A 27,677-nucleotide genomic window follows, 5' to 3' on the forward strand; every position below is an offset into this window, starting at 1 on the left:
TTTCGCGGACGGGCACAGACCAGCTCGCAACGCGCACCGTGGGAAGTGGTCGTCCGTGGTAGCACAGACACGTATGTGGTGATCCGTCGAAAATCGGTAAAGATCAAAGGTGCGTTATACGCCCGTGCGGTGTCATGATTTTTTAACACGTAAACGCCAGTTGTATCATTTGGGCAACCTGCATCCAAACGGATACAAAGGAATACTTTCACTTTGGGCTAACTGCGTTTGTATTTACTTGAATGGGGGATTTATAGCCCGGGAGGTAGTGTCAAATTTGACCAGAGCATTTTAGCATGGCTGTTTTTTCTTTATTTAGTTAGGGGTTCCAAAGCTTATTAACAAATAATGTCTCAGCTGGCCCAAAACCAGGGTTTTAGTGAAAAAAAGATAAAATATGAAACTAGATGGAAAAACCTTATAGCTTATATGTGAAATATTTATCTCCTGGCCTAAAATACCTAGCTCCTGGCTTTCACTCAGGCGAGTCGGCTTCGATTTCCCGCGTTGGTAGTTTTTTTGTTTTTAAAATTGACATTTTGATTTGAAAAATATTTTTTTTTATAATACCACGTTTTTATTATTTATACGACACAAATCGTAAACTATGCATTTGATCATAGTATGATGACCTTAAGCAAAGTTGTTGTACATGAACCCCTGAAGGTTGCTGAGTTGGTACGACCAATCTAGGGGTTTACCAAAAGATACATACAACCCTAAACAACCTTTTTTTCTAATAAACAATAGTTTTTTGTGGTGTCTGCGTAAATAATGATTACTTAGGTTGGTCGTATTAATTCAGAAACCTTCCCGGGTTCATGTACAACAACTTTGCTTGAGGTCATCATATTATGATCAAATGAATAGTCTACGATTCTATAAAGGACACACAGAGTTTTTTATAAATATTGTGTCGTATAAATAATAAAAACGTGGTATTATAAAAATAATGGTTTTTCAAATCAAAATGTCAATTTTAAAAACAAAAAAACTTCCCAACGTAAGGAATGGAACCCGCCTCGAAGGATGAAAGCCAGGAGCTATCTATTTTAGGCCATGATGGATGTAAGCCACGGAGAAAACTATTTGACATATAAGTTGTAGGGTTTTTCCATCTAGTTTCATATTTTATCTTGTTTTGCCTAAAAGCCCCGGTTTTGGGCCAGCTGAAACCTTATTTGTTAATGGAACACCTAACCAAAATAAAGAAAAATACCCATGCTAAAATGCTCCGGTCAAATTTGACACTACCTCCCGGGCTATTATAAAGCATATCCAAAGTTGGTCCAAAATTTGTTTTTGGCCAACGATTTTGTATAAGTTGATAATTTAACACATTTTGTTAAAAATAAAACAAATATTATGTGTATAATTATTGATTTACATGGAATGTGCATACTACACATTTCACACCGTATGCTATTAACGAAAACATTGAAAGAGATAAGAAACATGAGAAACGCAATGTAATCAATATCCAAATTAAATGAGTCACATACATAATTATTATCTTTCGCTAGCGAGGAATAAAGTTAAATAGTTTAATCTCAATCAAAAACACAGACTGTCGCGGACCATGGGAAGACCTCTGTCCGCGGTGCGTTGCTGTCCGTGGTCGTCGGCTGTGCGTGATGATCCGTAGAATCGCAGACCGTGGGAAGGAGCTATAAGAAACAAGAAACACTAAGGCCGCTGAGTGGAACCATAAAACTGGATTAAGTGTGCCAAGGGAATGCTACTTCAAGTGGATACATAAATCTGCAGTGGCCTTTTGAGGCTGGACGATGAGGGTTAAATTACAGGTAATAAAAGTTTATTCGTAATTTAAAAAATCATATTTTCTGATAGGCAATGGAAAAGCCACTGCAAACAGCAAAACAAAAGCAAGCCAGGCATGATGGCCAGGGTAGTCATGTGGACAAGATCTAAATTTTCTTGGTCGGTAGAGGATTGGTTCAGAGTAATTTTTAGTGACGAATTAGTTTAGATTACATGTACGGGTTAGTGATTACCCGCAAATGAGTCAGGACCACAAAAAACTGGTTTGGAAACCCTAATATAAACGACCTTTCTTGGCCTTCTAACAGTCCTGGCCTAAATGTCATTGAAACAGACACTAAGAAACGGACATTACACGAACTTAAAGACAAAATAGAGCAGATTTGGAATAAATTTACCCCTGAACAGATGCAGTTGAGTCAATGCCCAACCCAATTCGAGCTATCATAAAGTTTAAGGGCGATACTAGCCCGTTTTAAAAATACATAATATGCGTTCTATGCCCCAATATTTACTTGATAACAAAATTAACATTCTATATTATTAATTAGTTATGTTAGAGTAAGTACATTTTGTTTTATGTTGTTAATTGTACTTATATTGTTAGTAATTAACTAATTACATAGTATTACATTAAAACACATTATTAGAAAAAAATAAAGCGTGAACTATCTGAATTATGCATGTAGTTTATTTTGTTCTGCTATATAGTTGTTAGGGCTCGTAGATACTGATACACTAGACGAAATAAAAAGAATATTGGAGACAATAATAGGAGACAGTCGTTTCTACCGAAACAACGAAAACCTACATAGAAACTAGCATTCATTCTAAAAAAGAAAGAATTCTAGAAAATAATTTTAGCTGCAAATTCATATATGATTTTAAACGAATACAATTATGGATTTCTTCTAACCAATTACTCTTCCCACCATGATATTAATTGAATAAACAAATAAAAAAAAACAAAAATAATAAAATAATAGATGACCAAAAGATAACGTTCAAATGTAAAGTAAAGACACAGTAACATGTAACGAATTACAGATACCTAGGCACCATAGTGCTAAACGATTAGAAAAAGACTAACGCACAATAATTGGCATGTTGTGGAAAAAATCAACAAAAATATATTATTTTTGTGCATAACAATAAATTAAAATAAAAGCAATGCACAAAGGTTTTAGAAAAGAAGCAAAACAAGATAGAAGTCAATAACAAATGAAGAAATCAGGAAACCTTTAACCAAAAATTGATAATCACCATAATTTATTTGTTACTTGAATTAAAAAAATAAAATAGAAACTAGAAAGAAATAAGTAATTTAACAAGTAAAAAGAAAAATAAAAGGAATGAAATAATTTGGGATACCAAACTACAATATGACACCCTGGAAACGAGGATATTTCTCCATATAAACTATGATTCTAGCATGGGAAACAAATACAGCCATCGTCAACCAACCAACAATTTTTACAACATATACAATTTGTTTGGCATGCCATTAAGCAAAACGTCAATTAATTATAAGAATTAGTAGCGTTCATTTATTTTACAGATAAAGCAAAGCAACACGAAAACAAAAATTATAAAATATACTTTAAAAAAGAGGTTGTTCTACATTAACAAATAAAAGTTCAATTTAGAGTCGCTCTATTAATTTTTCGGAATTCTTGATCCTTATAAGTAGTGTGTCTTCATACTATTACACCTGTTGTTTTAGATTACAGCTGTATAAAGTTATTTTCGCTTATTTAATTAAAGAGTACTGACATGGCTTTATTAATCATCAGGCCGTTACATGGAAATTTGCCAACAGTGAGTATAGGGCTTTTTTATATATAGGAAATCTGTTGGTGTTTATACAGTCTGCGTAACTTGGAACCATATGGGAAACTTTTTTAATATCAATTTTACGACTAAAAGTTATTCTCTATAAAGTGCTCTGCATAGTCTAAAACCTAAGATGCAATCATCAGATATCAAATCTTGTCAACAGTATACGAGGTATGTCAAAAAATATGAATTTCGCTCAAGAGCAAACTACCTTTATATTTCAAAATATCAAAAAATTTTATTATGAAAAGTTATTTGTAATTAAAAACCATATTCAAATATGCAATAACAGCCTTCTACTTGAAAAAAAAAAAAATTCTGAAATTTTCCTAAATTTCCGATTCCGAACATCATTTTAATTTATTAGACATGTAATAACTCTTTTATTAATAATTTTAGGAAAAAAGTTATTTTTCATAAAAATCTGTGCATGGTCTAAACCTCAAGATGCAACCATCAGTTATCCAAGTTTGTTAATTTTATACGAGGTGTGTCAAATAATATGAATTTAGAAAGAATTTCTAAATGCTTTCTAAATTCATATTATTTGACACACCTTGTATAAAATTAACAAACTTGGATAACTGATGGTTGAATCTTGAGGTTTAGACCATGCACAGATTTTTATGAAAAATAACTTTTTTTCCTAAAATTATTAATAAAAGAGTTATTACATGTCTAATAAATTAAAATGATGTTCGGAATCGGTAATTTAGGAAAATTTCAGAAATTTTTTTTTCAAGTAGAAGGCTGTTATTACATATTTGAATATGGTTTTTAATTACAAATAACTTTTCATAATAAAATTTTTTGATATTTTGAAATATAAAGGTAGTTTGCTCTTGAGCGAAATACATATTTTTTGACATACCTCGTATACTGTTGACAAAATTTGCAGAGCACTTTATAAAGAATGACTTTTTTTCGTAAAATTGATATTAAAAAAGTTCCCCATATGGTTCCAAGTTACGCAGACACCCTGTATATGCAGATGGTGTGTTAAAAAAACTTTTCCAAGAAAAATACCTACTCTTATAGAAATTACTGTTCCAAAGATATTTTCAGGGCTTCCAAAATATTTGACAAAGCAAGAAGATGGTTCTAAAAGGAACAGTCCCACGAAAAGAAGATAATTAATTATAAATAGGCAGCAAAAACAACAAAAAATGGCTTCAAAGTGATGTGATTGAATTTTTGTAGTTTCAGTGAAAAATTTAAGTGTAAATTAAGTTATTATGCGGTGAAATGGAAGTGGCACCAAGAAGAAAATCACATTTATTTTATCTCTTGAAATTTGAGTTTGGTGACCCAGAAATCAGGTGTGGTATTAAAATTAAAGAAATGATGCAAATTCAAGTACATATTATTTATACAGTATTATTAACAGATGAATTAAGATGGATATTACCCATAACTTCAAAACTAAGTATTTGGTCAAAAATTGAAAATATTTTATCTTGTTTTTCTGAAACCGTAAGGTTGCGGTAGCCTGGTTACTTGGGTACGAGGGTCATAAGGGTAATAATGAAAAAGCAGATGAAATGGCCAAACAAGGTTCATTAATGCCATTCATTGGACTGGAAGCCCTCTGCGGCGTAGCAAAGACAGTAAAAAGAACCGCTACAAGAAAGTGGATAGCTCACAAATCTCTGGTGGAGAAATTCAACAGGACAAAGACAGGTGAAGCAGTTCATTATAGAAAATTCGCCAAATTTACGGCAGACCTAATAAGCAAAAAGGCATGAAAACAGCCAAAGCCATAGTAAGTCTATTAACAGGGCACTCGAAGCTGAATAGGCAGTTGAAGCTGATGAGATTTGCAGATGATGAGCTGTGTAGATTCTGTCAATTAGTGGAAGAAACAGAAAACACATTTTATGTCAGTGTAACAGTCTGGCAAATGTGTGGTTCATTAGGCGAAGAAAAGCTACCGGCAAAGAGCTACAAGGAAGTTCAGTTCAGTCTCTTAAGTTATTAGACCTTGTAAAAAGAGTTTCTCATAGGATAGGACTGCGTCTAATTCTTGAATGAAAATGTAGAAAAATCCTTTATTTCTCAGCATATTTTTAAAGCTAACCAAACTACACTGCGCGCCAAAATTAACGCATATTTTAAAAATTCTGGTAATTTTAATGTTCCGATTTTTGTGATAATACAGGGTGTAACAAAAATACAGGTCATAAATTTAATCACATATTCTGAGACCAAAAATAGATCGATTGAACTTAACTTACCTTAGTACAAATGTAAACATAAAAAAGTTACAGTCCTTTGAAGTTACAAAATAAAAATCGATTTTTTCCAATATATCGAAGACTATTTGAGATATTTTATTGAAAATGGACAAGTGGCATTCTTATGGCAGTAGTATCTTAAAAAAAATTATAGTGAAATTTAGACACCCCGTAAAAATTTTATGGGGGTTTTGTTCCTTTAAACCCCCCAAACTTTTGTGTACGTTCCAATTTAATTATTATTGTAGTACCATTAGTTAAACACAATGTTTTAAAAACTTTTTGCCTCTTAGTACTTTTTCGAAAAGTCGAGTTTTTATCGAGATATTTTGAATATTTGACAAATCCACCACATATTTGTATATGGTTAAGTACGATTATGGAGACTTGGTAATAATATGAAAATTTATTTATAATTTACATTTTAATGAATATTTTGAACCATATTAAAAAAGAAGCCACATCTCGATAAAAGGTGCCTTATCGAAAAAATACAAACAGGCAAAAAAGTTTTAAAAACAGTGTGTTTAACTAATAGTATTGCTGTAATAGTTTAACTGGAACGTACACAAACATTTTGTGGGTTTAAAGGAACAAAACCCCCATAAAATTTTTATGTAAACATATTAAAAAAGAAGCCACAACTCGATAAAAACTGCCTTATCGAAAAAATACTACGAGCCAAAAAAGTTTTAAAAATATTGAATTTAACGAATGGTACTACAATAATAATTTAATTGGAACGTACACAAAAGTTTGGGGGGTTTAAGGGAACAAAACCCCCATAAAATTTTTATGGGGAGCACAAATTTCACTATAATTTTTTGTTAAGATGTTCCTGCCATAAGAATGCCACATGTCCATTTTTAATAAAAAATCTCTAATAGTTTTCGATATATTCGAAAAAATCGATTTTCATTTTGTAACTTCAAAGGGCTGTAACTTTTTTTATATGCATATTAGTACTCAGGTAAGTTAGGTTCATTCGAACTATTTTTGGTCCCAGAATATGTGGTTTAATTTATGACCTGTATTTTTGTTACACTCTGTATATCATTGTTATCTCCGCTATATTAAAATTTATCAAAAGAACCGTAAAACACGCTGATTTTTTATCATTTTTTGCAAACAAATTAAAAACATGCTAGTTGTGCTTCATTTTAATTCGAATTTAATTTGGTTGGAATACGTTGTCCTGAATGTTCGAAGTGTTTTTCCTTTGAAATGAATCACCAGCAGCAAGAAAATCGAAATTTTGTCAGAAAGTGACTGTATTAGAATCGTTACTCTTCACGAAGAAGGACACCGTCAAGTTGAACTCGTTGAACGGTTTAATGTCACTTAGTCAATTATTTCAAGAGTCTTGACACGTTTTACCGTTACTGTAAGTAACACGAGAAGATACGGTCAAGGCCGTAGAAGGGTTACAACTCCTAATCAAGACCTTTTTTTGACACTGCGTACACTGAGACAAAAGTTTGTTACCAGTACTTCTCCACAAAATGAATTTTTGGATCGTTATAACTTTAGAATCAGTCAAAATACGATAGGGAGAAGACTTGCCACAAACGATGTGCGCCCTAGAAGGGCACCCACCGCCATTATTGACCATAGATGGCAAATATTGCATTCTGCTCGTGAACATGTTTTTTGGAATAATGACGATTGGGGAAGGATATTGTTTACCGGTGAATCCAGGTACTGTCTTTTTTCTGATGACAGGCGGAACAGAGTGTACAGAAGGACTAGGGAACGCTAAGTACACTGTAACAGTACAGTATGGTGGCGGTTTAGTAATGGTGTGGGATAGAATTAATTTGGAGGTTCGTACGGAGTTAGTTAGAACATATCACAGGCGGCTTACATCACACAGGTACATTACAGAAATTTTAGAAGAACATGTCGTGCCATTTGCAGCATTTATTGGAGATAATTCCATACTTATGCAAGATAATGCCTGGTCACAAATTTCTGGGCAAGAATTGTGCAGCAATACCGTCAGGAGGTTGGGATTCCTGCCATGGCCAAGCAGTAATAAATACGAGAGGAGGCAATACTCGCTACTAGTTTAATTTTCTTCAACTTTGAAAATTTCCAATTCCGTAATTTATTTATGTTAGGTAGTTTTATGACTATACATTTTTCGTAAAAAAAATATTTTTATTTCAGGTAAAAGCAGCCTTAAAGAATAAACATTTTTTTTTTCATTACGACTGAAATTATAATTTTGAAATGCGTTAATTTTGGCGAGCAGTGTATAAACATTAGTGTGTAAAAAAACTAATCATTCTAATTTACTTACCGTTGCCATTCCCTGGACATGGGCAGTAGTACCGTCTGGTAACGTGATGATGGGGTTATTGGGATCAACTTGTACGATACTGACTGTGCCATCTGGGTTGGTAATAGTATGAAGTACTGCCGGTGTATACTGCGTAGTAATCTGTAATGTGGTTCAGATCCCTTATTTGATACTAAATATTACAAAAAGTGGAATGTCAGCAAATTAAATGAAAAAAAAATGAAAGTAATTTAAACAACTAACTAATACTTAAAAGAAACAAAACCAAGCTAATAGGAGCACGCAACTAAAAGTTATAAATAATTATTTTTAAGAATCTCATAGTACGTTTCTATTTTGATCAAACAACTTAAGTGTAATGATAACAAAAGGTGCCACCCCGTTAAAATAGGCAAAATGCGCTCACTCACAGAATTATTTTGTTTTCATTTTTTACGTTCTATGTGATTGAAAAATAGCTCAATTTTAACCCGCCACCTCCCCCACTAACAAACACGTCATTTTTCCGTTTTTATTTTTGGGGTGCAATCAATTTAAAATTTCAAAAAATTCGCACGCATGTATGAGGCTTTTACGAAACATTTATTTTTATAGACCCGTAAGTTGAGTGTGCCCCCATAACCTCAAAATGCATTTTTATTCATTTTTTTCAGTGTATAAATTTTTTCGGGATGGTTGCAGGTCTATTTTTTTTATTTTGTGTATTTTATGAAAATATATATTGCTAATATTTATTAGACTTTCCGTAAGGTGCGTCACCTTCAAAAATCCAAAAAAACTGTGTTTTTAGGGTGTTTTCCCCATTTTATAGACTTTAAAATAAATCAAATCAAAGTATATTTATAATTTGAATTCACCGAGTCCGTTAGTACATTCAAAGATGAAAGAAACACGTTCAAGTGTTTGGGGGGGGGGGAGCATTCAACGGGCATACGTTTATAAAGCAAACTGTCATTATTTTACCATGCAGAGTTACCCCTCAAAGTTTGCCGTACTTATTTAAAAACACCCTGTATTGACGAAAAACAGGGGTAGTTGTTAAAGTGCCTAACTTTTTTATTATCCAACATAAGCGAATGAAACAAAAAACATAATGTTAAGAAAACCTGAGGCTATAGTTGGGTTTTAATTTCAGTATTTTATAAAAGCTAGAACATTCCACAGGGTGTTCCAAAGTTTGAGAAAAAAACACAGTTTGATTCGTACACCCTGTATACAATGACAATGTACCTGTCTAGCAACAATATTATTACAGCGATATTGTTAAAGAATAAGGCTATAACATATTAAAAGAATTACTTAAATCGGACATCAGGTTTAGGAAATACAAGACATTAAAAATGACCTCCCTAGACATTTTTGGGATGGCGGTTTTGTGCCGGTGAGTGTATGTATGTATGCATCCCACCTAAAAAAAAATAAAAACGAAAAAATGACGCATTTCGTGGTAAGGGGAGGAAGAAAAGAGGGTGGAGAGTTAAAGCTGCACCGAGACTTATTTTTTAATCACATACATTGTAAAAAAATTAATTCTGGGAATGAGAACATTTTGCCTATCTTAATGGGGAGTGCCCTTTACAGAAAACATCTCATAAATGGAAATATCTTTCACAAATATTTGCATATCGGTGTGTAAAAAGTAAAATAAAAAAAAACTATTGCAAATCACCCAGAAAGGTACGAAAAACAATATGGATCATTCAGAAATTAATAAGCAATACCAACTGTGGCACAGAAAAAGGCTCGATTAGATCTGACGATAATGTAGGCAATATTATTAAATGTTTTTCGTCTTTTTTGTAAAATTCACAATAAAAATGAAGAAAATTGCTGTATTGAAAGTCGAGAAAATACATTTTTTTACGTATACCGATTTTGAACTTTGAAATTCAGTTTTCTTAAACCTTTTTTATTTTGGCATTTTTCAGGTGCAATAACGACACAGAAAATTTAATTTTCGTTAATGTTGTTCTGAAGCTATTTTCTTGTGGCATTTTTATAATCAAGTATATTCAAATGGGAAATAAGCCACAATTTTACCTAAAAATGATTTTATTAACGTTTCGACGCCCAAGTCGGGTGTCGTTGTCAAAATACAAAATAATTTTTGTATTTTGACAACGACACCCGACTTGGGCGTCGAAACGTTAATAAAATCATTTTTAGGTAAAATTGTGGCTTATTTCCCATTTGAATATACTTGATTAATTTTCGTTATTTTATTTCCTTACGACTTTGCTCCAAAAAGAATCGGTTAGAGTGATAAGCAAGGAAAGTAGAAAAACACCATATTTTTAGTAATTTTTAAATATTTTAATTTTTTTATTAATGTTCCCGACCTACTGGAGAGGGAAGATAAGTCAATTATTATTACTGAAGTTATCACAACTTTTTCTGCAAAAATCCGTCTCTTTCACATCCAAATGTAAAAAATACTTCAAATGTTCAAAATGCTCTTAAAAGTTCACATCCTCACAATCTGTAAGCATATTTTTAATTTATTATATATACAAATAAAAGGCATGATTGACTATTTGAAAGAAATAATCGTTGGGCTGAAAAGTTCGTAGGCTAAGATAGAAAGAATTTTTTTTGATAAAATTTGATTTTATTATTCAATATTATAACGGTCATACAGCTTTTCAATACCATTTTTATAAAACAATTTGTCTTTAGCCTAAAAATAAGCCTCAGTTTCGGCGATTACCTCTTCATTGGTGCTAAATTTCTTTCAAGCGAGCATTCTCTTAAGGTCAGCGAACAGGAGGTAGTCGCTAAGAGCCATATCTGGTGAATATGGTGGCTGCGAAAGCAATTCGAAGCCCAATTCATAAAATTTTGCCATCGTTTTCATTGATTTGTGGACACCGTGCGTTGTCTTGATCAAATAGCACTTTCTTCTTCAAATGGGGCCGTTTTTTTCGCGAGTTCGTCCTTCAAACGCTTAAATAACGCAATGTAATAGTCGCTGTTAATGGTTTTTACCTTTTCAAGATAGTCGATGAATCTTATACCTTGCGCATCCCAAAATACTGATGCCATAACCTTGCCAGCCGACTGTTGCGTCTTTCCACGCTTTGGAGTCGGTTCATCACGTGCAGTCAACTCGGCAGACTGTCGATTGGACACCTGTATGAAATGATGAAGCCATGTCTCATCCATTGTAATATATCGACGAAAGAAATCCGGTTTTATTACGACTGAATAGCTTGAAACACTTCTCAGAATCATCAATTCGTTGTTGTTTTTGATCGATTGTGAGCTCTCGCGGCACCCACTTTGCACAGCTTTTGCATACCCAAATATTCATGCACAATGCACAATATATCCAACACGTTCCTTTGATATCTTTAGAGTCTCAGCTATCTCGAACAACTTCACTTTACGGTCATGCAAAATTATTTTTTGAACTTTTTTGATGTTTTCGTCAGTAACAGCTTCTTTGGGGCATCCATTGCGTGCATCGGGCTCGGCGCTCGTTTCGTCTCGCTTAAACTTAGCAAACCATTTCTCAATGGTTGATTTTCCTGGTGCAGAGTCCAATAATGTTTATCAAGCCAAGCTTTGGCTTCAACAGTATTTTTTTCGCCAAAAAGCAATGGTTTATTAAGGCACGAAATTCCTTTTTATACATTTTTTTAAAACTAACACAAGTTGCTTCATTCAAAATGCTATATCTCATAAACTAATAGTCGACAGCTGTCAAATTTATACACGCATCATTTGAAGGTTAGGGTTGACTAAAAATCATATGGATTTAATACCAGTAGTGTCATCTATGTGTCAGCCTACAAACTTTTATCCCACCTGTTAAATATTGTCATTTAAGTTAAACAGGTATAAATATAACAACACTATAGATCATCGCAAAAAACAAACAAAAATCTGTTGTTAACGGACCTGCTTCCAAGCCATCTTCTCTCTCTCTCTCTCTCTCACACACACACAAATTTTTTTAAACCTGGAAAAATATACAGTGTCCTACTTAAATTAAATAAGTTGAGGGTATTTCCAGTGAAACCTGAGGTGGAGTAGTAACAAAACATATGGCGTCAGATGCGTTATGTGTCATTGTACTTACAAGTTTCACGAATGGCGTCTTTTTTGTCTCAAAGATATTTAGTTGGTTCCATACTTCATCCTAACACTGTCGAAACAAATTTTATCTATACATTGATCTAAATTTTAAATCTTGCCGAGTGTCTCACATTTATGATTTGGTCCTTTCTATCCGGCATTTTCTTGATGTCCAACTTTACATGTCTTCTGTTCTGGCACTACCTGATAGTTCTGGATAGTTCTCAATAAGAAGAAACATGGTCCATCGTAGTGTGAACGAGGACAGACTTTTACAGTTACTCTGCTACTATGAGAAATTCATTTAATGCACATGTGTAACATTCTCTCGGGTTCCGCAGCTATGATGTGCTACGTCTCCCTATGCTTCTTCTCTTTCATTAGATCTTTTCCTGCATAATCAGTTGGACTAAATTGTATTTTCTCCAAGTGTAATATGTCCCAGATATTCCTATTTTCTTGTTTTGATTGTACTAAAAATTTCCATTTCCTCTTCACAACCATCCATTTCAGAACCTCTTTGTGACGTGATCTGTGCAAGATATTTTCAAAATTCTTCTATACATCTAAAACTCGAGTGGCTTGGGCATTAATTTCCTAAAAGTCTAAGAGCTAGTAAACCCTCCGACTAACGGTCTTCCTGTAAGGCTAGAAAGGGCCAGGCAACACTCCTTATGGAAAAGTAGTCCCGGTCAAATTTGATGAAAGTTTGGTCAATGATACTTCTTGATGTGTAGATTAAAAAAAGTCCATGGCACCTGGGTCTGAATAACTACTATTCTCGAGTTACAGCCTTCTGAAGTTATTGGATTCGAGTGCTCGGTTTATGTTAAGTGCACTAATTTACGGTCAAGTGAACGAAAATATTTATTATTAGAAGAAGAGAAACTCATGGTCTTCATACATTCTTGCGTGTTGTATATGAATTCGTGGTCAAAAATAGTTGGATCGTATTTTAGTCTTAAGAAAACCTCCGAAAAGTCTTCAGAAAACTAAAGAAGTGTGGTATAAAAGGTGTTGCTCGATCGATATAAGCGTTATCATGTTTTCATGAAAGCTTCTCAGTTATGGAATACCAGCAAAACTACAGTTCCGCCTTATCTTTAGAAAACTACTGAACAGTGGCGGATCTAGGGGGGATGGGGGTAATTCCACTCGTAACATGTTCCAGAATAATTAAAGAAAAAGAATGTGTGTGTACTTTGTACGCACGTAAGAAGTTATACTTCTATTATATGATTTAAACGAAATTAATATACTTTTTATTTATATTTTATTTAAATATTAAACTAATTTATACTTACTACTTCTCAAACATTTTTATTAAAACAGTGCCAAAAATTAAAATAATAAAAGAATAAAACACACAAACACATTAAAAATGCCACAAATGATTTCTGAACATTAATTGTCGGAAATTTTTTTAACTAAATACGTATTTTCTGAAAATAAAATTATATAATAAATATACTTACAATCATAAAATGTATAAAAAAAATAAAAAAGTAAAAGTTTCTATTGGGATTTGAACCAGCTTATCAGCGCGGTTGGTATTGACGTTGTATTGGGGTTCATTCGCCTTAAACGCTTCGCCACGGAGACAATGTGTCATTATGTGCGAAGATCGACTAATTAAACGGATTAAACTTTTGACATTTTTGAATTAAATTAAATTATTTGGATTTTGAATTGAAATGATTTAGAATTGAAAAAATACAATAAAACATAGAGTAAGAAAACAATATATTAGGTGAATATTGATAGAAATTTTGATTTTAACTATTTATATAAATAGTTAAAATTGTAAAAATGCCACAAGAAAAATAGCTTCAGAACATTAAGAAATTTTGATGGTAATCAAATTATGTAAATAAAAGTATTACATACTATGTATTTTGGTAGGTTCAAATAGGTAGGTGTAGGTACCTATGATACATTTACAATTATTACGTACCTGTTGCTTTAAAAACTATTTAAAAGTCACTACAGTTATAAACTTTTTTGTTTCTGTCCTCACAACAATAAAACTAATATATTATACATTTGTTTACCTTCATATTGAACAATTATTTACTATTGACAGATCATTTCAACACCCAATCAGAGCCCGTATAACGACTAATACCATACTGTCGGTGTGCGCATGCGCGCAGATTAATATAAATTCACCCTCAATCTCAACAAAAAAATACATTAGTTGACATACAACTTGTGCCACATATCAGATATAAGACAGGTAGAGAACATGGACTTGATTTCAATACAAAAAAAAAACAAAGTAAATGGTAGTTTGTAAATGCTAAATATTAATTACAATTGTCTATGGAAAAATCGGGTTTAAATCATCTTCGACTATTCGTATGTTAACATTTTGCTGATTTCGGTTAGATGCATCATATGTCGTGTTAACTAACGACCTATCAGGATACTTAACATTGGGTTGATGTCTTGCAAAGCCTAAAAACCATAACACACTGGTGATATGAGCACAAGTACCTACAGTTCTCGCACCAGATTGATAGGTACAGTAGTACCCGTTAATCTGTTCTTCTACAGGCTCATCTTCATCATTATCTTCATCAACCGTATAGGAAATGAATATTTGGTGTTTTGTAGCTTTCCGAAACCTAGAAAATATTCGAACTCTTATGAATCCCGGTTCATCCATATTCTCATCAATTTGAAACTCTTCGTCATTTTCTCTTATTATTTTATCTTGTATGTAAGATGGTGCCAGTTTAATTTGATATATCCCAATCGTAAGGTCTTTTAGGTGTTATAAAAATAACCCTACAAAATTATTCTCCATATTTTGTATTAAAAAGCTCATCATCATTGGCTGTAGAACCCCTGGTGGACCTCGGTCTGTTCGAGAATCAGCTTCCATTCCATTTTATCCTCCGCCTTGGTTTTCTAATTTTGTACTCTTAACACCAGTAATTCATCTTTTCTGGTCCTTAAATCGTACTCTGGGCCATGGGCGCCCATACCTATGCGCAGGGGGGGGCGTGACCCCTCTGGCTTTTCGGGTGCTTTGAATTATATATGGTTATTCAAAGTATACAAAATATAATGTGCAACATCTTCACGTTTGCCACCCCCCTAAAAATTTTTATATGGGCGCCCGTGCTCTGGGCTTACGTCTTTTCGTCACACTCTCCGCTCTTTGGTTATAAATGTGTTTTGATGGCTCCATCTCGTTCATTTTCGTTAAATAAAGTTATTCCATTATTTCTGGAACATGTTACCGGCGGAATTACCCCTATCCCCCTTAGATCCGCCACTGTTTAGTAGTTTTCTAAAGATAAAGCCGAACTGCAGTTTTGCTGGTATTGCATAACTGAGAAGCATTCATGAAAACATGATAATGCTTATACCGATCTAGCAGCACATTTTATACCGCACTTCTTTAGTTTTCTGAAGACTTTTCGGAGGTTTTCTTAAGACTAAAATACGATCCAACTATTTTTGACGACAAGTTCATATACAACACGCAAGTATGTATGAAGAACATGAATTTCTCTTCTAATAATAAATATTTTCGTTCACTTGACCGTAAATTAGTGCACTTAACGTAAACCGAGCACCCGAATCCAATAACTTCAAAAGGCTGTAACTCGAGAATAGTAGTTATTCAGACCCAGCTGCCATGGACTTTTTTAATCTACACATCAAGAAGTATCATTCACCAAACTTTCATCAAATTTGACCGGGACCACTTTTCCATAAGGAGTGTTGCCTGGTCCTTTGTATAGTGATAATTTATAGAACACCAAGGCTAAAAACCATCACCTGGCAGGCATCAGCCCTGCACGTGTATCTACCAGGTGAATCAAAAAGTGCATAGTTTAGGGAAAAATAAACTTTTTCCTGTAAAGTTTAAATTTAAGTATGTGTTTGAGTAAGTCATTTCAAAGAACTGTGTACAATGACAGGCGATTCTGAACAGCATAATACCTTGCCAGGCGATAGAAAAGATTAGGGTTTTTTCCTAAAATTATTATTTTTGATCTAACAAAGTTTTTTTATGTTTTTCGAATCATTCCAAACAGAATAGGTCTTTAGTGACTTTTCTCTTAGATTAATAGTTTTTGACATATAAGCGATTAAAATTTTAAAAATTGCGAAATCGGCCGTTTTTAACTCAAAAACTATGTGAAAAACTGAAAATTTCCATATTGCCTAGGTAGGTAGATATTCTTTAAACATCGATTGATGAAATCCCAAAGTTTTTTTGCAATACAATATCGAAAACCCCTTTGTTTTTTAATTGCTAATAAAGCGGGCGCGACACTGTAGTATAAGTGAGGACGTTTGAGTTTGCATAAATTCATTTCGAGAATGGGCAAATTTGAAGAGAAATCCTCAGACTATCGATTTTTATTTTTAAATTAGGACTTTTTGGCATATATCTAATACTAGTGACGTCATCCATCTGGGCGTGATAACGTAATCGATGATTTTATTGAATGTAAGTTTTAGGGGTCGCGTGATGGCTCATTTGAAAGGTTATTTAATTCCCTATTTAGTAATATAAACGTTAACATAATTATTTATACAGGGTGTGCATAAATTTTTTCTTCTTTTTGTGTAAATTAATTTAATATTTTTTTTTGTTTATCCTGTACAAATAATTATGTTAATGTTACACCATGTTAGCTACCACACAACCCTTACTCTCATTTAAAAAAATCATCGATTAATGGCGGATTTTTGAAAAAAAAAACGTTGACTTTTTTTATTAAAACACCCAGTATATTTTTTTGTATCTTGAAAAAACGGTCATTTACCTATCCAGCGATATAAAATTTTTTAAAATCGGTTGCCAAATAAATGACTGAGCAATTAGTTTTTAAAATAAGAGATGCAATGTGGAAATCACATAACATAATATCATTTTGCTCAGTTATGTTATTTAGGTATGTGATATCCACGTTGCACACCTCCTTTTAAAAAATATATAGTGATTTGACAACCGATTTTGAAAAACTTTATATCGCTGGATAGATGAATGACCTTTCTTTCAATTTACAAAAAAGGTACTGGGTGTCCCATTAAAAAAAAGTCAACGTTTTTTTTTAAAAAAATCCGCCATTTTTTTTTCGTATTTGAAAGCGATATAAAAAATGCAATCCATTCAGACAAAACTTTTACTAAAATAAAACATTTCAGCGAAAACCGCATATTTCTATATTGAGCCGTTTAGAAGTTATAGGCAGTTAAAATGGGGGAAAATATAAGTGGACACCCGGTAGTACAGTGTCGCGCCCGCTTGATTAGCAATTAAAAATCAAAGAGGTTTTCTATATTGTACTGCAAAAAACTCTTCGGGATTTCATCAATCGATGTTTAAAGAATATCTACCTACCTTGGCAACATTGAAATTTTCAGTTTTTCACATAGTTTTTCAGTTAAAAATGGCCGATTTCGCAATTTTTAATCGCTTGTATGTCAAAAACTATTAACCTAAAAGAAACGTCACTAAAGACCTTTTCTGTTTGGAATGATTCAGAAAACCTAAAAAAACTTTATTCAATGCAAAAAAAAAATTTTAGTAAAAAACCCTAATCTTTCCCCTCGCCTGGCAAGGTCTTATGCTGTTCAGAATCGCCTGTCATTGTACACATTTCTTCTAAATGACTTACTCAAACACATACTTAAATTTAAACTTTACAGGAGAAAGTTTATTTTTCCCCTAAACTATGCACTTTTCGATTCACCTAGTAGATACACGTGCAGGGCTGATGCCTGCCAGGTCATGGTTTTTAGTCTTGGTGTGCTGTGAATTATGTGTGCTATGAATTATCACCATACAAATTTTTAGTCTTACAGGAAGAACGTTAATCGGAGGGTTCACTAGCTCTTAGACTACAAAACAAAGCCGAGAAAGCGTAGCACCTCGCCAACGTAACTCTTAGCTCCAACTTTAACTCACTTGTCCAGAGCACTCTTCTCTTTTTGTTGAAATTGGCTCTAGCCTTTTCTGATTTTGATTTCCTGAAAGCAATAATTTGTGGAGTTAATCATTATTACAAGATATGCATATTTGTTCACTCGTTCGACATTGATTCCGTTTCTTAAAAGATTATTTGTTTCGCTTAATTGTTTCTGTAAGATAGAGATTATATACGTAAAAGATATTAATATTTAAAATAGTTTGTCACTAAATAGTTAACTTATAAATAAGAAATGGGTTCTCTTGATTGAAAAACATGTTTCTCTGATAGATAACTCTAGTATCTTTCGCTAGTTCAATTTTTCTGGAAACTTTCATTAAAACAAAATTATATGTGCGGAAAAAATAAAATACAAAAATAACATGAAATTGCAATTCAACTGAATAATTTATATATATACTTTACCCCAACTTTAGAAGAAATGTTTGCTGAAAACAAACTATACAAGACACCGTCAGAATATTGAAATATAGATTTTCAAAAATAATAATCCTTAAAATTGCTCCAATTTCTACAAACCAAACAAAAACTACAATAGGTGTCTACCAATTTTTGCCTAAAACCTTAATTGTAATTTTAGTGTACTTCGTGATAATCTCTATACTAAAATTGCAATAAAGATGCACTAGAAATAAACAAACCAAGACACGTTGAACGTTACGAGGAGCACTCCCGAACAATGAGTATCATGATTTGGAATTTACAATGTATATATGTAACGGGATGCATTATGTTACCCTAAAGTTAGGTAAACGGGTAATCCTAGGATTACCCGGGTAAAGTGCGAAGTGCCCGCCAGGTTTTGGTAAAATAAATGCAAATGTATAATGTAAAGCTGCTGGAAATATTTGTAACTAGAAATGCCACAGCAGCTTGTCTTGTTTGAACAAATAGATAATAATTTTTATTTCTGCAGTATTTATAGTTTCTCTTTCCTTACGTTTGTAAAATATTTTCCTTTTCCTTAAATTAAGATACCTTTTCTTTCAAACAGTTACGGCCATGGCATTACTAGTATACCCAATCAAGCATTTAACCAAGAGGCAGCAGATCGAATGTGTTTTACCCGAATAACGCCCGAAATTTGAACTATTTAAATTATAAAGTAAGTTATCAATCGAAGTAACACAGAAAACGACAATAAATATCGTTCCCATACCACCAGATTGACAACAGGTGGAATACTTTCTTTGGTTACACCTCCTGAGATTTTCAAAATTTATAAATCAAACAGGATGCCGAGGAAATTAGGATGAGAGAATTTTAAATAATTCACAACTCATCTGCTCAGCGTGGTAAAAGTTTCAACAAGAAAGATTCCTTAATACTCCTACAAAAGAGTAAGGCCATCCGCACACACAGCTGCTAAAAAGAAACCAGTTGGTAATTTTAGTTACCAATCAGTTACTTAGTAGTCACTGTCCATGTATTTTAATGAGCGTCCGCACACAGCACTACTAGTTAGCAGCCGGTCTATAATGCGGGAGTGATCAGTGGACAGCGGACTGGACATGCAGGTCGCTGGGGGACTAGTTTCTAGCCTTTTGTGATATTTTGACACGCAAAATTGGCGGAATCGTTTAATATAAAATTAGTGCAAGAAGTGGAAAACATCCGTGCCTATATAAACTTAATTAACTAGTACCTATTGATGGGAAATAAGCCACAATTTTACTAAAAAAATGATTTTATTAACGTTTCGACGTCCAAATCGGATGCCGTTGTCAAAATACAAAAAATCTTAATGAATTAAACAAAAATGTTGTTGCTTAGTAAAAAATTCTTCTAATATGTAATTCATTTTTAATCTGACTCATTTATATCGACAATTCAGATATATTATACATTTTAAAGTAGAAGACTTTAAAATGATATTGCTAATATTTATGAGTTGCGTTCCTGGGACGACTTTACTGAAAGATAGTTTATTCGATTACATGAAATCAACCCCAACTCAAGAATATCCGTCACAAAAAAATCATGACATGTGATCTGTTTTTCAAAATACAACTACGTGCAACGGTGACAATAAATAATAACAACAATATGATTTTAAAGTCTTCTACGTTAAAATGTATAATATATGTCTAAATTGCCGATATAAATGAGTCAGATTAAATAAATTATTAGAAGAATTTTTTTACTAAGCAACAACATTTTTGTTTAATTCATTAATATTTTTTGTACTTTGACAACGGCATCCGATTTGTTAAAAACTAGTTAATTACAAAAATTTCACAAGAAAATAGCTTCAGGACAACATAATAATATATAAACTTAAACACCGCCTAACAAAGCTACTCAGTACAAAGTACAGTCAAGAAGTGACTCGTTTTATTAATTTTCGGTAGCGTAATGTGCGAGCCATAGTTGATAACCCGTTGATAACTCTAGTTACCAACTAGTTTAGTTTCTTTTTAGTAGCTGTGTGTGCGAAAGGCCTTAATGAATTAAAAATGTATAAACATTTTCAATTTCTTTGCAACACGAAAATGCAGCAGCTGCATAATACTCTGGTTAAATCGGAGAGTGCAGGAAGAGTCTATACCGGTTTCGGAGGTCTTTTCCCCCTCATCAGTAGTCCCATATCATCTTCTCTCCGATTTCTCCAGGTATCATACTTTGGGTTTTTCCGAATTGCAAAGAAAGACATGTCACGGATGACTAGTCATCTACCGAAAAACAAAGTAAGTTATCAATCGAAGTAGCACAGAAAACGACAATAAATATCGTTCCCATACCACCAGATTGACAACAGGTGGAATACTTTCTTTGCTTTCCAAAGTATGATACCTGGAGAAATCGGAGAGAAGAGGATATGGGACTACTGATGAGGGGGAAAAGACCTCCGAAACCGGTATAGACTCTTCCTGCACTCTCCGATTTAACCAGAGTATTTGCAGCTGCTGCATTTTCGTGTTGCAAAGAAATTGAAAATGTTTATACAGTCTTAATTCATTTACTATTTTGTAGGAGTATTAAGGAATCTTTCTTGTTGGAACTTTTACCACGCTGAGCAGATGAATTGTGAATTATTTAAAATTCTCTCATCTTAATTTCCTCGGCATCCTGTTTGATTTATAAATTTTGAAAATCTCAGGAGGTGTAACCAAAGAAAGTATTCCACCTGTTGTCAATCTGGTGGTATGGGAACGATATTTATTATCGTTTTCTGTGCTACTTCGATTGATAACTTACTTTGTTTTTCGGTAGATGGCTCTAGTTCATCCGTGACATTTCTTTCTTTGCAATTCGGAAAGGCCCAAAGTATGATACCTGGAGAAATCGGAGAGAAGAGGATATGGGACTACTGATGAGGGGGGAAAAGACCTCCGAAACCGGTATAGACTCTTCCTGCACTCTCCGATTTAATTAGAGTATTATGCAGCTGCTGCATTTTCGTGTTGCAAAGAAATTGAAAATGTTCATACATATTTAAATTATATTTCTGACTTACTACTCCCGGATATTACCGGTACCTCGAGGGTACTTCGCACTTTACCCGGGTAATCCTAGGATTACATACACGTTTACCTAACTTTACCCGTAACATATACATTGTAAATTATGATTTGTAAGTGCTCCTCGTAACATTCAACGTGTCTTTTTTTTGTTTATTTCTAGTGCATATTTATTGTGATTGTAGTATAGAAATATTCAAAATAAATTAGATAATTTATTAGAAAAAAAAAGGATATAAGGAAATAGATAATTTAAAAGATTTGCAGATTAAAAATATTTTAGCACGAAATATTACATTTTAAGAGAATATTAATTTTGCTGTTTAAATATATGTCCAAGGACAAATAGAAGTAAGTTAGAAACCAAATTTTTTACTATGGTAAAAAACGTATTGAAACCATTACTGAAATGAAATGAGTCAACGATTAATGGTGTATAATCGATTCGTATCAGCTTTGTGGACGAAATAATTACTATAAGTACAGATATGAAACAGATATATCATGGGTAATTGACCTGAATGGCAATACATAGTTGTAGACAGAATCACACAATTAATCTTGGCCATAAGATTCTGATTGGTAAAGAATTCATAACATCGCACTGTGATTCCAAATGCCGAAAACGTGGTCATGATCTTTTAAAAGCGTATATTGTTCATATACTTCGTGATTTCTTTCGTACTTAAGGGTTTTTGGCATCGTTGATTACGAATCTGCCTTTTTTTTGGCGGAACAAAACAATTTCTTTCCGCCATTTTAACAAAATGGCGAAAAGAAATTGAAAATATCAATCAAAACGCAATAATTTTTCCATATTTGGTAATTTAAAGAGTATTTAATGTTGCTGATTAAAAATATAATATTATTTTTTTGAGAAACAAAATAGAGGATCTAATATGACGGAAAGAAAGTGAAAATATTATTTTAACGCATATTTTTTGATTTTTATAATATAAGGGATTTTTGAAACTTCTGATTAAGAATGACGTTCTGATTAAAAATAAAATGACGGATCCAATATGACTGAAAAAATTAAAAATACTAATTAAAATTCATAATGTATTTTGAATTTTGATAATTTAGGGGCTTTTTAAGATCTATCATTACTAATCTAATTACTAATCTGTCACTCTCAGAAAAAATAAAATGACGGCACTAATGTGGCGGAAATTTTTCAAAACATATAACAAACGGATACTTTTTTGAAATGAGTTAATTAAAAACTAATATATGTAACGTTACATATACTGGCAGCGCCATTTCACACTTGTGTATTCAAACAGCTGCCAGCAATGCAATTGCAGCTAAACCAATGTGATTCTGTATCTTCTTACTATACATTTTCGGATTAATAAACGTTAATCGCAGAATTATGTAGATACTTTTTGAATGTATTTTTACAAAATTTTGATTATTTCAAATATATTTTTACTGTTTAGTCAGTCATTAACAAATTTTATGCATTTTTTGTTATAAAATCTTTAAAGTACCTATAGTAATGTAGGATAAGTCAACTTTTCCTACATTAACACATACTTATAGGAACTTTTTTTGTCTCATAACAGTATTTGGAACCACAGTGCATCGAGATTATACAAAGAATTCAATGAAGTTCTGCAAAATGTTTAATTATAGGTTCAACTTTAAAATACCTTCTAGTTAATAATATCTAAGAAGTATTTTTTCTAACGAAGAGACAGTTTATGCTTCATTTCGGTTCAGAGGCGATCATCATCCCCTTAAGTAGGTTTCACTCTCTCAGGGATCTTCAGAGAAGCTATACGATATACTAGAGATATATAGCCTCTCTGAAGATCCCTGAGAGAGTGAAACGTACATAAGGGGATGATGATCGCCTCTGAACCGAAATGAATCATAACTATCTTTCATTTTCTCAGTTTACTCATATTGTGAGTACACAGAATCAACTTTCGTTGGAATTTTTACATAGACGAATGGACGGAATGTGACTGCATATTGTAGAGTCCCTTTCGTCTTCTTGCCTTGCAAATTGTACAAGGCACAGATTGAGGTTGTACCCAGAATTTGACTCTTCGGTGGTCTTCAGATTTTCGGATCTGGGATTCTCTCATTTTGTATTTTATCTAAATTGGTAGACACCTTAAAATATCGAACTAAAAAAGAAAGACAAAACGAACCAAATTGAACCAAAGTATAAACAACAACGAAACAAGGACATTTAATATAGATAAAATTTCTACACACATCGACGTCGGAACTATATCCGCTTGGATCTAGGCAAACCTGCGTCGATGAGCCTGAAAGGCCATCGGGTGAGGCTGCTATAATTTGTGGCGACCCGTTAGCTTGGATCTGAATCTTATGGGTGGGTACCATGCCCGATGAATGCATTTTTAATACTCCTACTGATGTACTGACATTAGCGTTTGCTGTTGCCGCCTGGTTGGCCTTCTCATCTTCTTCTGTAAAAGCGGGAAGGAGGTCTTCTCTACCATGAAACTTGTAACAGTTTATAACAATCTGTCGGAGAGCATGCGTCCAAGATATCTGGAAAAAAATTAATTTTTGAGCATACATACATATATCCAATATATCTATTATAGATAAATACTTACATACAGATACTCCCAAATGAAAAAAAATCTAAACTAGCTCCTAAATCATCGGAGTATCCGGCAAAGAAAATAACAAAGCCTAAAACAACAAGAGAAACATTCGATGATGAATTAGAACAAGTAGTAGACTATCAGAGGAAAGATGCTAATACTGGGAGATTTTAACGCTCAAATAGGCATACCGGAATTAACCAAAAATATAACCAGAATGTTAAAAACGAAAATGAAGAACTGATGATAAACCTCTTCGCGAATAAGGAACTTGAATAAACAACACATTTTTGACCACAAAGACCAACACAAATATGCATTCAATAATGTCCGTGGACAAAGATATATGACAGAATATGATATACCCAACAGAGATTATACATCAATCAAAAATAATCGATGTCAGATGCTCCAATTCAGTAGATTTAGGTAGTGATCATAGTGATTCCACGGAATACCTATACAGAAAAAGAATATCAGAGATGATTGCTGAGAATGGAATATTAGAAAACGATAACATCGAGGAAAGAGTCAAAAATAACATAATTAACCCAGTAACAGAAGCACTTCGAGACAGAAAAGTAACGATCACTAATATATCAAAAAAACCCCATGGTTTAGAGAGGAAATGAGGACAAAATGTGAAGAAAAGAAGAACGCCTTTTTACAATACAGAACACAACAAACAAAGCAGGCATACAAACACTATAAACGAATCCGAAATGAAACGAACACCTTAGTTAGACAAATAAAAAGGAAACACACGGAGAGCTTCTCAAAACAGATGGAGCACGGCTGCTATGGAACACAAAGAGAAATATGGAGAATGATTAGAGAACAAAGAAAAGAGATGAACGAACTAATAAAAACGATACAGATTTAAAAGGGCAGAGTACATTAAATCCTTATTTGCTAAAAGTGACAATAATAAACCACCAATACAAGAAGTGACAACAAATGAAGAAATAAACATTGAGGAGGGAGAACTAAAGGAGTCATTAAGAGACGGAGAGGGATAGAACGCCGAATGAACTCCAAAGGTATGGAAGACCAGATCTGACCAAACAACTATCTAAACTAATTCAAAAAATAATAGAACAAAACAGAATACCACAAGAATGTAGGTCAAGCATACTAATACACCTCTTCAAAAAGGGAGACAAGTCGGACCCAGAGAACTACAGAGTAATTAATTTATTAAACAAAACAGTAAAACTAACAACCAAAGTGATAACAAATAAACTGAATGAAGTTATAATACTAGCAGAAGAACAACAAGTTTTTAGGTCGGGAAGATCATGTACCGACACTATATTTAATGAGGCATTTGACTGGGTCACATTAAAGGACGTTACTCACTTATTGTACGCAAAAGAGATATCTCTAGGAATAATCAAAACCCTCGAAAATATCTACCAGAACAACACAAAAAAAGTAAAAGTAGAAGAGGTACTAACCGACCTAATTGAAGCTGGCAATCACATACGACACGAGGAGTTTGGATATACCCAAAAATTTCGACCAATACATACTCTCAGTCTTAACAAATGGACCCAAAACGTGGGCTTTCAATAACAGCATAAACTCTAGAAGAGAGACTCGGCGCATGTATTTTAAAAGATTGATAAGTTAAAATGAAACTTGCAGGTATAGAGACAACCGATGGACACAGCGAATTGTTGAATGAAGACCAAGAGCACACAAGAGAATCAGAACACTCGAACTAGATAGATCGATAAAATAAAAAGAATTACTTGTTATACGCCACATTCCTGTGACAAATCTTTGTTTGAAGGTCCACTTTTTAACTGTGAATAGATTGTTTATGACATTTGAAAAAACCTAAAAATATACCCTAACAGCCTCAATTTGCTACCCCCACTCCTCAGCTAACGCGACTTAAAGGTTTAAACTCACTAAGGTACTTTTTAAAAAGACCCTTTATTAACTTTTACAAATATACTTCACTTTTAATTGATCGAAAATAACTGAAATTAATTACAATGATATTACTTTTATATAAAATCAAAATGCTGAATATAAAAGGTAAAACTGCTGATTGCGATCGCTGACCTCTGGGGTTATTGCACCATAATTTCTCCATCCCTTTAGAAGTTTTGTGAGGGAGGACAAAACTGAAGGCGTTGGTTCCGGATCGGCTGCATCCTCTTCTTCTTCGTCTTCTTCCATTTTCTTCTTTTTCCATAACTCTCGTAATTTGTAAACCAGGAGAATGATAAGGGCAATTACCAAGAAATATATTGGTGGTGTCCACAGATGAGAATGGTCCATTGTTGTTAGGGACACGGGTTGGAGTCTTTCTTCTTCGGTTGAGAGTTTATGCAGTTCATCTAATTGGATTCTGTCTAACTTTAGAGGCTTCACTGATGGATCTTCTCCTTGGAATTTAATTTTGATCTTTGGCAGGGTTAATGGTTCTTCTTTTACTGCTGCTTTGGAGTTGATGTAAACTTCGTTGTTGGTTCTGAACTCGCATCCTGGGGGTAGTTCTATCAGGAATGTTCCTTCTAGTACTTCAATTTTGGAAGTAGAACAGTGGGTGGAAATTTTAGTAGCTTTTGGAAAAACAGCAATATAGTGGGCTTCAGATAATTTTTGGATAATTGTTGTGCTAATTGTGATCGGCACGTTTTGACATTGAGCAGCGTCGTTGGATAATTTTAGGATTTGATTTATGCAGTCATCGGTTTCTGTATTTTCTTGTGGGAATTTCTCTGGACAGATGAATTTCTTCGGTTCGCTTTTTCTGCATGGTAGGTCCATGTATTGGAAAAGTTCCGAATTAGAAACTAAATATGGCCCAGGTGGGATAATTATTGTATTGTTGATGGTGGGAAGTGAATATAAATGAAAATATGTAAATACTTTGGAATGAAGAATGGGGAAATGTAAGATAAAGACTAGAGAATGGTTGGAATAGTAACCATCTACTTCTACTATCTCGTAGTATTTCATCAGATCTTCTTCTTGGAGGTATGGTAGCTGAGAAGCTGGGTGATGTTCTAGCATCTTCTGGATGGTCCATCTGATTTCGTCTGGTTTTATAAGTCCATTGTGAAGAGTTTTGATTTTGCAAACGTAATTGCTGTCTGTAAGTCATCTAATATTTGTATGATCGTTTGTAAGGCTAAATTCATCTGGTCTAGAACGTTTCGAACTTGCATGTAGTGGTTGAAATCAAAGACGAATTGGTTTAAATCCGTTCTGATTCTGTTGGTTTCTGCTGCTATTATCTCTTGATTGTGGGTTAGCAACGTTACTGTCTCATTATAGTTGTTCATTATTTTCTTATTAAGGCTTAATTGGTTGTTGATGTTGTTAATAATATTCTGTTGATTAAGTTCAAGTGTCTGAATTGCAGCATCATATCTTACTGCATCTTCTTGATCTAAGTTTCCTGATATGGATTTTATAAT

General features: G+C 33.4%; 1 protein-coding gene across 8 annotated transcripts in view; it reads right to left on the minus strand.

Moving 5' to 3' along the window:
- Nucleotides 1-27,677, minus strand: part of LOC114339958 (DNA-binding protein Ewg) — a 96,880-nt gene that overhangs the window by 11,376 nt on the left and 57,827 nt on the right. For 5 of the 8 annotated variants that reach the window (XM_050663628.1, XM_028290651.2, XM_028290649.2 and 2 more), the window contains exons 5-6: nucleotides 24,053-24,181; nucleotides 8,155-8,295 (exon numbers count right to left, since the gene is read on the minus strand). In XM_050663628.1, the coding sequence (XP_050519585.1) occupies nucleotides 8,155-8,295; nucleotides 24,053-24,181 (270 nt within the window). Of the gene's footprint in view, nucleotides 1-8,154; nucleotides 8,296-23,878; nucleotides 24,182-27,677 lie in introns of all 8 variants that reach the window. The other 3 variants (XM_050663627.1, XM_028290650.2, XM_028290645.2) reach the window with 2 other exon arrangements.

Source organism: Diabrotica virgifera, chromosome 10 (genome assembly GCF_917563875.1).
Source record: "Diabrotica virgifera virgifera chromosome 10, PGI_DIABVI_V3a".
In the NCBI taxonomy this organism is placed as follows: Eukaryota; Metazoa; Arthropoda; class Insecta; order Coleoptera; family Chrysomelidae; genus Diabrotica; species Diabrotica virgifera.